At 47.7% G+C, this 15,149-nt stretch overlaps 1 protein-coding gene across 1 annotated transcript in view; it reads left to right on the forward strand.

Annotated features, from left to right (window-relative positions):
• IQCA1 (IQ motif containing with AAA domain 1) overlaps window positions 1-14,915 on the forward strand; it is a 154,361-nt gene extending 139,446 nt beyond the window's left edge. Inside the window, exons 17-19 of the mRNA XM_053903354.1 lie at window positions 2,177-2,354; window positions 8,676-8,914; window positions 14,317-14,915. Of these exons, the coding sequence (XP_053759329.1) occupies window positions 2,177-2,354; window positions 8,676-8,914; window positions 14,317-14,439 (540 nt within the window). The 3' untranslated portion in view covers window positions 14,440-14,915. The remainder of the gene's footprint in view (window positions 1-2,176; window positions 2,355-8,675; window positions 8,915-14,316) is intronic.
• The last annotated feature ends 234 nt before the right edge of the window (window positions 14,916-15,149 follow it).

Genomic DNA, 15,149 nt, shown 5'->3' on the forward strand with positions numbered 1-15,149 from the left:
TAGATATCCTCTTGCCTAATCCTGGGTACAGTCTTTTGGGCCTGATGAAAATGTTCTAAAATTGACGGGGACAATATTTGCGCAACTCTATGAATGTACTAAAAACCACTAAATTATACAGTTTAAATAGATAAATTGTAGAGTATGTGAATTGTACCTTAATAAAGCTCATGTGGATATATCATAATAATGATCTAAACCTAACAATACAATATAATACAATATAATAATAATAAACATATATTTTAGGTCTCCTTTGCAGCCCTCAAGTGGGATAGGCCCTTTCCCCAGGAAGCAGACTTGGGGGACACCCCAGCCCCCAGCACGTCCCCTCTGGGAGGAAGGGGACCCCAGCAGAGCAGAGGGAGGAGTGCCAGTCTGGAAGTCGGGGTCCTACTCATCAACTCCAGGACTCAGGAGGTCACACAGCCTCTCTGGGCCCAGGGTCTCGAGGACTGTCCCCTCCTGGGGAGGTTGTGAGGACCAGGTGGAGAAGTCCATGCTGAGCAGAGAGAAGTACCTAGAACACAGTAAGCTCTCACGAGCTGCTCCTTCCTGGGATTACTCAGCTGGAAGACACGTAACCAGCCTGGACGTAGAAGTGCTGAGTCCAGGGTCAATGCTGGAGAAGACCAGCTCCCTGCCTTGTCCTTGGACGCCAACGGAGGCCTCGAGTCTCAAGCCTGGTTGGGACCAGAGCTCCCCAAGTTCATGCAACTTCCTACCAGTCTTTCCTCCTAATGGCCCCGTGGCCTCTAGGCTCCTGCCTTTTCCCACTGTCTCCCTCCTGCACCTTGTCAGTCCAGACATGGAACCTGGCCTTCTCACTACCAAAAGCAACCACCGCTGTGGGCACTGCACAGCCAACAGCCCCACGACGCACAGAGGACACCCCTGGGCTTCAGAAGAACCCTGTGCAGCTCCCCCAGGGAGCCCCTTGCCCTTGCCCGGAAGGACTCCTCTCCCACCCCTCTCCTCTGGGCACCCCTGCCCTCCACAGCACTCGGTCGCACCTGACTCCCCCTCCCCTGTGCACAGCAGATGGTGGGCCCGTCCCTGACTCCCAGCTCTGCCGGGCCCACCAAGAGCCTCCTGGGGAGCAGGAGTGTCCCTGTCCCAGAGGCCCCGCAAACCATACCCAACGCTATCAGCCAGCTGTGGCTCCAATACCCTGCCGTTCACTTTCATTCCTGAGAGCGGGATTTATCAGACACCTGCTCTCCCCCAGGTGTTACCGGCCCTCCCTGTCTGCAGGGCTGTCTCTGGGCTGGGCTGCACAGGGACACGCAGGGCCGCACAGGACCGCTCTCTGCTGGGTGTTCCCAGTGAGAGCTGGGGTCTGCTCTGCTCCAGAAAAGCCACGTGGAGGCTTCTTTCGCTCCCACTCAGCTTTCAGGGTCTCATTGGCTCCGTCACCCCTCACCAAGGGAGAGCGAAAGTGGCCGAGACCGTGCCCGGGGCTCCCCCATGGACACTGTCTCCATCACCCCAAGCGTCGTCGTCCTCCTCCCTCCTCGTGTGGCTGTGCGGTGGGAGCTGATTGAAAGCTGGTGCATTGCCATGGCGACGTGGCCAAATATGACCCCCACAGCTGAAGTCCTCCTCCCTGGGGTACCTCACGTCCTGCTCCTCTCCCTCATTAGTGCTGGGCCTTTACTAAAATGATACAGGTTCAAACCCTTTCCAAACTGCTTCAGAGAAGTTTCACACTCTTCTGTAACCAGGTGTCTTTCAGACGTGAGATCCAGACCTGTGGTGGCTCGCCGTGAGGGCCGCCGGTGAAGGCGGCCTCGGGTTCACCCTCAGAACCGCTCGGAGGGACGCGCGTCACCGCCGGGAGTCCAGGCACCAGCCAGCTTCCTTCCGTTTGCACATCGGCCCTGCGTCCCATTCTGGGGGTCAAGGGGCTAGAAAGATCGGTCAGGTGCTTCCTTCCTGCCCCCTTTCCAAGTCCCGATGCCAGATGTGGAGGAAAGGAAGGGTCTGGATTCAAACCACCCGGGCCAGGAAAAACATCATGGCCTGGGCTCAGGACCAACTGGGAGCATCGTGTAATCGGGGCCTTGAGGCTGCTGTGACCCACGCTTGCCACGGTGCTTCCGAGAGTGAGTGTCCTCCCGTCCTGGATTCTGTCTCTGCGCGTGGCCTCATTTCCCCCTCTCTCCCCTTCTCCCAGATGGAACCTAAACGCCTGAAAAAACAGCTTCCGAAAATCCTGAGACTCCTGAAACCGGATGACAGGATTCTGATCGTGGGGACCACACAGCGGCCTTTCGATGCCGAACTTCAATCCTTCTGCAAAGTTTACCAAAAAATTATTTTGGTTCCCAGACCAGACTATGCTTCCAGATTCGGCAAGTACCTCCAGCCCCTTCCCGGGCACCGTGACTGGGGTGGGGCCAGGGTGGGGGCCTGACCGGAAGGTGGGTGACCCTTGAGGGGCCCTGGGATGCCCACAGAGCCTGGGCCGTAGATACAAACCGCCCGGTCACAAGGACAAGACGTGCATGTCTCTTCTGTTGTTAACTTCGTCCTTTTTACCCAAGACAAAAGGAAACTGGACAGGGATACCTATTTTGGGCCCCGAAGGGGACAGAAGTCCTTGCAGGTGCTAACTTTTCTTTCAACAGGTAGATGAACACCGGTTGTCTTGGACCCACAGTGATGGCGTCTTTCTCAGAGAGCATTATTTTTTCCACAGATTGATTTTTGTTAAGTTTTCCAGGCTCAAAGTATTAGTCCAAGAGCCTGTTGACTTACTTGTAATAACCATTGAAGTTAACAAGAGCTTTTTCAGTTTTTTCCTCTTGAATAGACAAATTCAAGACCTACTTGTATTGAGATATATTTCTAAATAGGAATAACACGAAACAAGTGCCCCCGGAGACAGTGCAGGGAAACCGTAGAGGGCCACGGGACACGAGTTCTGAGGAGACCCGGTTCTGGGTCCCAGCTCTGCCACCGGATGGCCCGGTGACCTTGACGGCTCAGTTGACCTCCTGAGCCCCCACTGTTTCGTCTATGAAGAGGACTGTTTAGTCTCCAGGACCGCCGTGACCCTTATCTGAGGGGACGGCAGAACACACAGCACCGTCCCAGCTCCCGCGAGAGCATGGGTGGTGCCGGGCACGAAGGGAACAAAGATGGTGGCCGTGGTTATGAAGAAGGAGTACAGGACCAGGCAGCAAGTGGCCATGGTGGGGTGCTGGTGTTTTCTGTTATCTACTGCTGTGTAACAAACCGCCCTAGTGGCTTAAGACAACAGATCATTCCATCCCATGGTTCAGAGGGTTCACGGGCTCAGCCATAAGGTTCTCCTTCAAGTATGTTGGGATGTTGCAGTCAGGTGTCAGTTTGGACTTCATCTGAAGACTCAACTGGGCTGGACAGCTATGGCCATTCACTCCTGTGGTTGGGGCCGATGCTGGCTGTTGACCGGGAGCTCAGCGGGGCTGCCAACCAGATAGGGTATACACCTGGCCTTTCTGTGTGGCTTTGCACAGCACAGTGGCTGGGTCCCAAGAGAGAGCGTCCTGAGAGCAAACGTTTCCAGAGGTTCTGACAGAAGCCGGAAGGATTCTCGTGACTCAGCCTCAGAAGTCGCACACGATCGCTTTCACCAGACTCTACCGGTCAAGAGGAAGTCCCAGGCCAGCCCAGATTCAAGGGCAGTGGACTATACAAGGGTGTGAATAATGCGGTGTGGCCCGTTGAGGGGTCATCTTTACCCCTCATGGTGGTGGCAGTGATGGGCACGGTAGTAGATTTGGAATAGAGGTGGTGGTGGTGATGGAATGGACAAGAATGTGGGCACATGGCACGTTCGGTGGTGATGGTGATGGTGATGGAATGTGCAGGAAATTGCTCCCAGTGGAGTAGTAGTGGGGATGAGGCAGCGGCTATATGGTAACAGTTAAACGTCAAGAGAAGTCATGAAAAGGACCAGGTCAAACCTGGTTTCCATCCGTCCTTCCCCAGTCACAATAGCATCCCCAAAACACAGGGGCTCTGCGGGCCTTTCCGGTTGGTCTTAAGCTCCCGGCCCATGTTACCTGCTAAAGGACGACCTTCTAGCCCCCACACAGAATAAACTTCTAGCTTCTCAGCCACTCCATGTGCCCTTTGCGCTCATTTCTATCTTGATAAACTGGGATCCTGGCTTCACACATCAATGTTATCCACAAAGTACAGGAGGACTTTGGTCTCGGTTGTTTCTTCATCATCTTAGTGGCATCTCCATCTTCTAGAGCCACCAGGCCCTCCACGGGGACCTTTGCGTTCAGCTAGCACAAAAGGAAAATAGAGAAGACACTAGAGAGTATCTCACAGGAGATTTTAGGGACGGGGCCCAGAAGGGCCAGCTGTCGTTTCACTCGTGTCGCATCGGCCAGGATGACTCCCATGGCCCCAGTGAAGTTCAAGCACACAGGGACGCGTGGCCCTGCCTGGAAAGACTCACACAACGGGGTGGGTGCCAGCAGCGCGTGAGTCAGCGCAGAGCGTCCCATCCTCCTGGCCTTCTCGGAACTTTCCCGCTCTCATTCTGGTTGGTCAGATCTCCTCTCCCAATTCCACAGACTTTTGGATGGTAGGTATAGATCTTAAGCCATTTGAATGGAATAAGGTAGGGTGTTATTAATTTTAAGGCACCAGAGCGTTATTCTTGACTTCGGATTGAATAGTTTCTACTGTTTGACAAAACCATAGGCCCTTTAAAAATGAAGCTGTCGGTGTTATAACAAGGACAGTTGTGGGGGGGTTTTTTTGATGGAACGCCGGGCATGTGTTAGGACACAGATCACACTGCAGTTTCCAATCTGAATCTCCCCGTGGCGGCATCACAGGGGAGGAAGGAGAAAGCATCCCCTCACCTGTGGGCAGATGAGAACCTTGTGTGCAGGACTTTTCTCAGGCCCGGGGCTCTGTCCACTAAACCACGTGCTTCTCATATATTTCTCCCATGGTGGGTGATTTGTTCAGGCCGCCATTCTTGCTGACATCATCAATGCCGTCTGGCATTTCCTCTGGTGACCTTGAAGTTTTCATAGCCCCAGTGGCTGGGGCATCCATCTTAAAGAAAGACTGTTCCTGTCTTTGCAGTGATCAAAAAGTGGTCTCTTCCAGCCCATAAAGCGTGGACTGCAAATCTATAACTTGGGCCTCTGTTTGGCCGTCTCTCTACCAGCAGCAGAGCGTGGAAGGTGTTCGGGAACATTCATGATCCTGCTTCTCAGATCCCTCTAGGCAGGGTTGGGGAGGGAAGGGTGGGTCAGCTTGAGGAAACACAGTCCTTAATGTTTACCAAGTAGAATTCAGTATCTACCTTCTTTCTCCAAATCAAGCTGTTTCCTTCTAAATGTCTGTAAAGAAAATCCACCAGCAAGGTTGATTAATGCCTTGACTAGTCCCCAGAATTCCCTCTGGGCCTCCTCTCCCCACGTCCCTAATGCCTTCCTCTCTGGCCTCTCTTCCCAGGGATCTGTTTCACTAATATCCCAATTCATCACAGGCCCCCACCCCAGACCCAGTGTCTAGTCAGATGAGTCCAGTCCACGTCTTCCGATTTTCAGAAGCTCATCCAAACCATATTATCCCTTCCTGTGCTTTTGTAAAACCACAAATTAAACAATGAATTTTAAGACACTACATCATCCCAGGCACGCAGTTGGGAGCCAGGGTAGAATCCGTGTGGAACGTCAGAAAAAGAGGAGGGGATTCAGAGACCAGATTCTTTTCAGCCTAAAGAAGGGAGAGAGAATGTTGATTCATCTGAAGAAGCGAGGAGCCTTTCACATCCAGGAGAAGGAAGGCAAATATGGGACTTGGTCTGGGGAGCACCTCGGCGGCCCTCAGTGAGCTCCTCCACTGGTCTGGCCCCCCCATCACCACACCCACCGCCAGCCCCGTGTCTGTTGTGTTCTTGTCCTCTCCTCCTGCACCTGCTGGGCCAGATGCTCGGCAGCTGTGGCTGCAGTGCTCCCTGTGGGGTTCCCATCTCAGTGAGCCCCTCAGGTTGTGACTTACTCTGCATCTGACTCCCCTCTTAGCCCCACAGCTGGTGGCTCTGTAACAGCAGTGGAAGCCGTTCTTTTAAAGGCAAGTCTAGTCCATCCAATATGAGAAGTCAAACTGATCCTCTTTCCTTCCCGTTCTCTGGCTCCTGTGAAGGCTGTGGCTATGTCCTGCCGTAGCTGTGACTGCTTCCCGAGTCCCCTTACTGTGCCTCCATTAACAAATGGTGAGCATCGGGGGGAAATCAACGATCTGTGAATTTGGGAGTACCTTGACCAAAACGCTACATAAATATCAAGTATCATACATTTTAAAGAGTCAATCGTGTGTTCACATGTACTTAATGGACCAGAGTAATTGTAGTTGTTTGCTCCATTTGTGAAGAATCTTTACTTGGAGAGGCCCCTCGTGTTGATAGGCTGTGACCGTCATAGCCTAGCAGGGTGGCAGGGATGAGAGCTGGGTTTGGTTTCTGGGATCCTAGACCCTCTGTGTTTACCGACTGCTTACTGACTGGTCCACTCCGTGCCACGGGTAAGAAGTTTGCCCGGGTGCACAAGTCTGAAGCTGTCTGAGTTTCCAGTCTGGGGTACCTACTGGGTCCTCAGCTTTAGGGGCTATATCCTGTGACTCCGCATAAAGCATGCCCTCTCCTCAGCTTCCAGAGTCACCGTCCCGACCTGTTCGCACCTTTTTTCGATGTTCTAATAAATCTTGACAGGGGACACACTAGATCCCAAGGGATGATGCCGTCTGGTCATTGTTCTTATTTTTCCTATGGGTTGTATCTTCTGATTTCTAACATTTCCTCAGTTATATCTAGCTAAGGGTAATCCTCACCTGCTTGATCTGTTTTACATAAACATTCTTTGACATGTTCTGTATTTATTTCATGCTATCTTTTATAATTGACGTTTTAATGAGCATTAGGAAACTTTGGTACAAAATGGAATGACAAATAATAATTATAGTTATAATTACAACAACAACAGCAATACAGCTACAGAAAATAAAGTGCCCGCCATATATTACAACAGTGCTTTGTCTAAATTCTTGTATGTATTTTTCACAGCAGCCTGAGAAGTAAATCAACTCCCATTTTACAGGCGAGCAAAGATGGATTAGAGCCCAAACAAACCCACCACGGAGGCAGGAGAGTAGATCCAGAGGGTTGGATGTTGCTTTAGGTCAACCTGGTGGTCCGTATGGTCCATGACACCCAACCTGGCACAGTTGGGAGACACTGCAGACCCCAGGGGGACATGCACCCCTTCCAACAACTCAGCTGACATCAAGGCCAAAGACGACCCCCCCGCCTCGCCACCAAAGAGGACGGTGGAGTTGGATTGTTAAAAAGACTCATGACCCAAAGTCCGACTCTATGATGTGACTCATAGATACGCTGAAGGTCATTCTATTCCTGGACAGTAATTAGACTTTTTCATTTTATCAAGTGTTTTTGGATCAATGTATTTGGATGAGCTAGTCATTTACCAGACCTGACAGTGCTCAGATTATATAATAATGGTCATTTTTTTCCATTTTTTAATGTTTATCTTAGAGAGACAGAGAGAGACAGAGCGTGAGTAGGGGAGGGGCAGAGAGAGAGGGAGACACAGAATCCCAAGCAGGCCCCAGGGTCTGAGCTGTCCGCACAGAGCCTGACACAGGGCTCAAACCAATGAACCATGAGATCATGACCTGAGCCAAAGTTGGACACTTAACCGACTGAGCCACCCGGGGACCCAATATTGGTCATTTTTTAAAAAAACTGTTTCGAATATTCCTCAAAGAAGGTCACAATGCTCAGGAGGCATTTGACCAGATCTTTCCAGCACTGAGAGTCTTTCTGAGACACATGGTCTTAGCAATGCGTCACCTTTCCTCACTGGGCACAGCTAATGTGGAAAGGATGTAGTACTCTAAGTGTTACAATATTTGAAATGCTGTGTGGGAGTCCAGTCTATATCTAAAGTTGAGTAATTTCATAACTCATTTTCACACCCTCCCTATGTTCTAAGTGAAATCTATTTCCCCAGGTTACACTAACCCGGGGAACAACCGGGCACCCAACCGGGGGGATTTCAGTCAACCTCTGCCCATTTACAGCTGTTGGGGTTGGGGGAGAGAATACAGGTCAAACTGCACCCTGAGGGAACTGAACCCACTGGTGACGAATGGAGATTGGAATCTGCGTTCCAATTCCACATATAAAAATAATGTACAAAGCCTTCGTAACTAAAAAAAAATTTAAAAAGGTCAAGCTCCTACTCATTCAAACACTTTGGAAAATGTAATATTCTGATGAGCAGAGATCTCATATATACCCTTATCTGAATTTCCAATTCTGGAAGATCTTGAACATCTTGGAAGATACCACACTAAAACTATACTGAATGTGGTTTAATTTTTTCCTTGTCTTGCGGATCTAGGACTTCAGGGCCATCAATATGTATGTTTTATGGTTGCAAATCACTCAGAGGGAAAAAAAGTATTTAGCTATTATGGCTTCCTGCTCATTTGAATTACAAATAAAATGAAGTGTTCCTCCTGTGCATCCCTTTCTTGGTGAGATGCCACTTTGTACCAAGAACTAGAAAATCCTTCTTTCTCTGTGGTGACCCTGGTTCTCTGTGTCTTTTCCGCCATCTTGGACGCCACAGTTCTGTGGAAACAGATCATTCAACGCAATGGAGGCATCATTACTAATGCCTTGAATATTAGTTGCCTGGCGAAGGTCACCGATGGCTTCACCCAAGGACACATAGTCCAGGTGGTTAAAGGCGTGCTCACGGACCGCAGAATCCACCGGCAAAATTACAAACCACTTGTGGCGGCGGAGTTCGTGGCAGCGCTAACCAGGATGAGCCCGGTGTACCAGGAGGAAGAAGAGAGCTTTAAGGTAAATGGAACGCCCGTGTGGCCCTGTCTCAGCCACAAACACCTGTCACATGACCCCCTCCCTCTGGTTCCTGAGTTTCATGAATGTGTCATACACAATGAAATTTGGAAACTCGAAATGTTTCGATCGCACATTCTTTCCAGTCTTGCCCGTGAACATGTGTCTTCCCGATTTTAGGAAAAAATGTGGTCTGTGATCTTATAAACTAACAGCCGAATTGCAGAATTGAATAGCAGCTTCAAAACCACTGGATTTAAACATACACACACACACTCGCACACATGCACACACACTCTCAGGCATGCACACACATCCATGCGTACATGTGTCGCGCCCTTTGTATTTCATGTAACGGAACAAGTTGTGCATAGAGAATACTATTCCCTAAATGGTGCATCTCAAGCCCATGCTGGTTTTAGCCCATATTTTATCCCATTCTGTGACGTTCATAGAATTTTTTAGATCTGGAGGAAACTGAGAACCAGCTCTTCCAAATCCCCGCTTTACAGGAGGAAAGGAAGTTGTGGAGAGCTCTGTGCCTTATGCAAGCAAGTCAACATTAGAGTCCTGGGTGCCCAGGCCAGCGGACACACCTCACACTCCTAATCAAAGTGAATATAGTTGTGTCCACTTTCGGGACCGGGAGGCAGTCTCCTTGGCCAACTGGGAAAACAAGGGAGGGAAATTATATCCGTGTGATTATACCCACCGCAACATTGGCCCTGCAATCATCGGAAAAAGAATCAGAATTCTCGCCTAAGCCTTATTGTGTCTGGAAGCCTGCTTGAGATTAGGAAAACTTCCCTTGGCAATATAATAGTTGTCCACCAACTCTGAAAACCATGATTCCCTCCTGCTTTTGCCACTAACGTTTCAGTCCAAGGTAGAAAATAGTCACAATACTGATCGCCAAAATAATGATCCAGCGCAGGGATCGGTAAATGTTTCTATAAAGGGCCAGATAGCAAATATTTTAAGCTTTGAGAGCCCTGCGGTGTCTGTCACAAGTATTCAATCCTGTATCACAGTACAAAAGCGTTCACACACAGTACGTAAATGAATGGGCATGGCTGCGTTCTAATAAAACTTTATTCCAAAATCATGCAGCAGGCCAGATTTGGCAGCTATAGTTTGCAAAACTGAAAAGAAATATTTCCAACTCCAAGCTGGAATTCCTGCCAAGGATTTGAGCCAAGGCTCTTGTTAACAGTTTTCACCTTGTTAGAATTAATTGCAAATATTTATCCTCTGCACGTGATACGTCGCGTTCTCTTCTGAAATCCCCAATTTCTATTTGCCCTTCTGAAACAATCACCTTCCTCCTTGTTCTGAGGAGCTGGGTTTAGGGTAGCAGAACCTATGCTTTCTCTTAGCCGGCTTTTTAACTGTCCGAAGTGATTTGTAGACGTTTTTCTGTCACAGGTGCCTGAGGTCCAGTAACTGTAAGTGATCACACTTATTCCAGAGAAGGGCACGCCACCATTGTATAACCTGGATGAGAACATACATGCTTTTCACTTCCATTCTTGGCATATCTGATCACTTTATTCATTTTTTTTGAGGAAACGAAATCATTTTTTACCACCATTTACTACTAGCCCCCTCGCCCCTTCAATTTCTGCCTCTTATCAATAGCTCGAGAGCTTGAGACAGTGCCAGGCCCCGACTAGAGGCCCAATGAAATCGTTTAGTGGCAAATTTATTGAACAGATGGACAGGCGCCGTCACAGTGGTGAATAACGTGATGCTGTGGCTGTAGCTGCTGGTGATCAAGTCAATCACTTCTGCCCTGAGAAATCTGACCTAACCGTGCTTCTGACGTGTCAGACTAGGGTCCTGGCGATGCTCCAAACACATCATACCCTACCCCGTGGACACGATGGAGAAAATATTTAAGGATCATAATGGTACTAATCCTAATAACGTTAGGGGTACCTGGGTGGCTCGGTCGGTTAAGCATCTGGCTCTTGATTTCGGTTCAGGTCATGATCTCACGGCTTGTGGGTTCAAGTCCTGCATTGGGCTCTGTGCTGACAGTGCAGAGCCTGCTTGGGAGTCTCTCTCTTTCCCTCTCGCTCTGCCCCTCCCCCACTCGCACTATCTCTGTCTCTCTCAAAATAAACAATCTTTAAAAACATATTAGTAATAATCCTAATAATGTTAGCTAATACTTGTGACTACTTATGTACCAGGCCCTCTGTTAACTCATTTAGACCTCATAATCCCTCCAGTTTTCAAATGAGGAAATTGAGTCATAGAGACTCATAGAGTCACAGAGTCATTCTGTGGTAGCAGAATAGTGCCCCCGGCAATGACGTCTACATCTGAGTCCCTAGAACCTGTCAGTAGGTTACACGGCAAAGGGGAGCTAAGGTTGCAGATGGAGTAAAGTTGTTAATCTGCTGAACCTAAAACAGATTATCCTGACTTCTACTGGTGAGTCCAGTGTAATCATAAAAAGCGGAAGAAGCAATCAGAAGAGAGAACAAGAAAGTCAGCAGCCTGGGAAGGATCCGTGGGAACTCCAAGTAGCCCCGCGGTGCCAGTTTGAAGATGAAGGAGGGGCCACGAGCCAAGACAGCAGGTGGTCTTGGGAAAGGGAATAGATTCCCCCTCGTGTTCCAGAAAGGAACGCAGCCTGCAGACACCTAGATTTTAGCCCAGTGAGACCCATTTTGGACTTCTGACCTTTAAGACTGAAAGATAATAAATGGTTTGTTTTACATCACTAAGTTTGTGGTAATTTGCTACAGCAGAAAAAAAAAAGAGCCAAAATGATTTGCTTCTAGTCACATAGCTAAAAAGGAGCAGAGCTGAAATTCAAACTGTAGGCCAAAGACAAAGACCATATTCTTTTTTATAAAGTTTATTTATTTATTCTGAGAGAGAGAGAGAGCACACAAGCAAGGGTGGGGGAAGAGAGAGAGGGAGAGAGAGATCAAGCTGGGGAGGGGCAGAGGGAGAGAGAGAGAATCCCAAGCAGGTTCCACACTGTCAGCACAGAGCCCGACGCCAGGCTTCATCTCATGAACCCTGACCGGAAATCAAGAGTCAGATTCTTAACCGACTGAACCACCCAGATGCCCCAATACTGTATGTAAATAAATTAGTAGGAGTTCATCACCTGAAATACGTGGCCACCTCACCTTACATGGAAAACAGAGCCAAAGCTAAAAGAAAGATGAGAAAAATCCCCAAGTGCCAGACAGAAACAAAGATAAATCTCAAACACACAGACAAGGCAAGCAGCATAGAGAAAAATCAGGGCTAGGAAACGAAAAGAGACTATACCTGCTGCTCCTTCCTCCAGGTCTGTGGTATGTCGACGTCACCGAGGAGCGTCATTATAAGACGTGCTTCCGGATTTTGGCTTCACAGAATTGTGTAGAAGCACTGTGAGAGAGGGAGAAATAAGGGAGATACAACGAATACAACCAAAACAGAGCCTCCTACTCAAAATGAACCTGAAAATAAAAATTCCAAAACATTTGAGGAAATCTAGTGCAACCTGACAAAGAGTTTAAATTAATATAATTCAGGTGTTCAAAATAATAAATGAAGGCCTCATTTCCATTAGATATGTACACAAAGTTTTGAAACAGAGACAGGCAGAAATGGAATAAGAGATAATAATGGGGGGAAAATCACAAAAAGAAAGCTTAGATATAAAAAATATAGGGCTGCCTGTCTGGCTCAGTCAGTGGAGCGTGTGAGTCTTAATCTTGGGGTTGTGGGTTTAAGCCCCAAATTGGGTGTAGAGATTACTTAAAAATAAAAGTCTTTGAAAAAAATTAAAAATATATAACTTAAATGGCCAAAAAAAAGTAAGAGAGGTATGAACTCTAGACTAGACATGGTCAAAGAGCACATTCATGGATTGGAGGATGCTCCCTCTGGAAGCGGCACAGGAAAACATAAAGATAAAAATCTATAAACTGCAATAAGAACCTTGAAGATATTGACACCCAAGCTAACAGAAGTTCTAGAGGAAGAGAATAAAAGAAATATCAGAGGAATAATGATTTAAAGAAATGCTTGCTGAAAATTTTCTTGAATTAAAGACATGAATTCTTAGGTTGAAAACAAACTCCAAGTGACCGGCAGGACAAATAAAAATAAATCCACACTCACATACATTATTGTGAACCTAAAAACAAGACAATAGGCCAGTCTTCAAAGATGCCGGGTTGCCTATAAAAAGCCAACAATGGAGAGGCCAGGCGTCTCTTTAACAGCAATCCCTACCAGAAGACAGGACGATCATTTCTGCAAAGTGCTGAGGAACAGTAACTGTAGGCCCAACATTTATCCCCAACTAAACTAGCACCCAGGAGACAGGACGGAATAAAGACACGTTAAGACTTACAAAGACTGAGCTATCTTCCCCCTCACAGCCACTCCAGGGAACAATTTAGAAATATTCAGTAAAATTGAAGATGCTCGTGCCCTACCATCCCAGGAAGCCTACTTCTCTGGATATTCTCCAGAGTTTTCTCATAAGTTTACAAGGAGATATGTAAAAATTGTGCATGTCAACATGATTCCTCACAAAAAGTTGGAAACCACTTATGTGCCCATTAATAGGAGAATTGAGAAACCACTTGTAGGATAGTCACTCAGTGAAATACTATTACTACCATAAAGTTTATGAACTAAAATGTTTCTTAGCTTTCAAATGAAAAGTGAAGGTTGAGAAAATGCATTCTCAGGACCAGTTGTAACCACAAGGCGCTTAGTTGGCATGTTGGCTCCAGTATTTCTGCCATGTTTTCAACAGTCCCCCTTGGCGTGTCTACGTGGCCTCCCCGTGGCCCCCGCGTAGCCAGCAGTCTAGCTTCTGGTGGCCATGTGTGAACCATGGAGGGCCATTCACATGACCAAGAAAGCCCATGCCCTCAGGATAGGGTAAGATTCCCCAGAAAGATAGGAGACTAATTGGGAAGGGCTGCTAGTCAGATTTGGTCTGTGATTCTCTGAAACCGTTAACTCCTTGAGGTGGAAGTTAAAAGACAGGTTGGAAAACCCACTGAGAAAGAATTTGTATTAAATATACATTAAATGCCCAAAGTTTAACGGCTGCTTGCCCCTTCCTTCTTAGCAAGTTTTTCTCTGTTTTTAAGAATATTCCCTTGGGAGGCACCTGGGTGGGTGGGGGAGTCAGTCATTTGAGCACCCAACTCTTGGGTTCGGCTCAGGTCCTGATCTCACAGTTTGTGGGTTCGAGCCCCGCGTGGGGCTTTGCTCTGACAGCTCGGAGCCCGCTTGGGATTCTCTCACTCCCTCTCTCTCTGCCCCTCCCTCATTCACACTCTCTCTCAAAATGAATAAACTTTAAAAAAAAAGAATTATTTTGGTGCATGAGTGTCATTTTGATATTTTCCTATAAATCTGTTTTATTTCAGGACTGGTATGCCAAAACCCCTATGGGTAAAAAGCGAGCCTTGGCACTAACAGGAGGGACCACTGAAAAGGGGAAAGGAGAAAAGAAGGAAAAGAAAGGAAAAAAGGAGAAGACGAAAAAGTAATGCCTTTCTGAGGAACCATCCTCGAGTGTCTCAGGGATGGAGGCGGTCCTGGCTTGCCAGGGAAAAGGTTCACCATCGCCTGTCTGAAGAAGACCCAGGCCAACGCCGCGAGTTCGTCCGCCCCTGCGTTCACTCCAATCTTTGCAGGCTGTACACCAAGTTCAACGTCCATAGCAATTGTTTCTAGAGCTTGTAACTGTCTCTTAATCTACGTAAAGCTTCTATATAACCGAAATCCACTCATTACACACTCCACAATCTTTCCAGCTCATCAATACCAGTCACCAAAACTAAAATGTGATATTTAGAAAATCCACTGATTTGACAAACTAGTAGGTACCTTGAGTCTGTCACCAGCACTCCAGCTTTTTATTAATCCGTATATACCGCATATTATCTTGCACATAGTTTGATATATTAAGTCTTTGCTCTATTAATGTATTTTAAATAATTGAATAAAAACCATTTTCTTTGAACTGACTCAGTAATTTGGTGGCTGAAGCTAAAAAAGACAAAAAAACAATGTTTAAAATTCACAAGTTTCATCTTCTGACTTTGAAGGTGGGGAAACTAGGGCCCAGGGTCACACAGCGGACATCTGGGACAACGGGACCAAAGTTCTCCTCACTCCCAGCCTGCTGCTCTTGGGAAGCATGGGAACTTGGGCAGGCCAATGGCGGCAGAAAAGCACTGTGGGAACATTGGGTCAA

Source organism: Panthera pardus, unplaced genomic scaffold (assembly GCF_024362965.1).
Source record: "Panthera pardus isolate Hobbes unplaced genomic scaffold, ASM2436296v1 HiC_scaffold_10, whole genome shotgun sequence".
Lineage (NCBI taxonomy): Eukaryota > Metazoa > Chordata > Mammalia > Carnivora > Felidae > Panthera > Panthera pardus.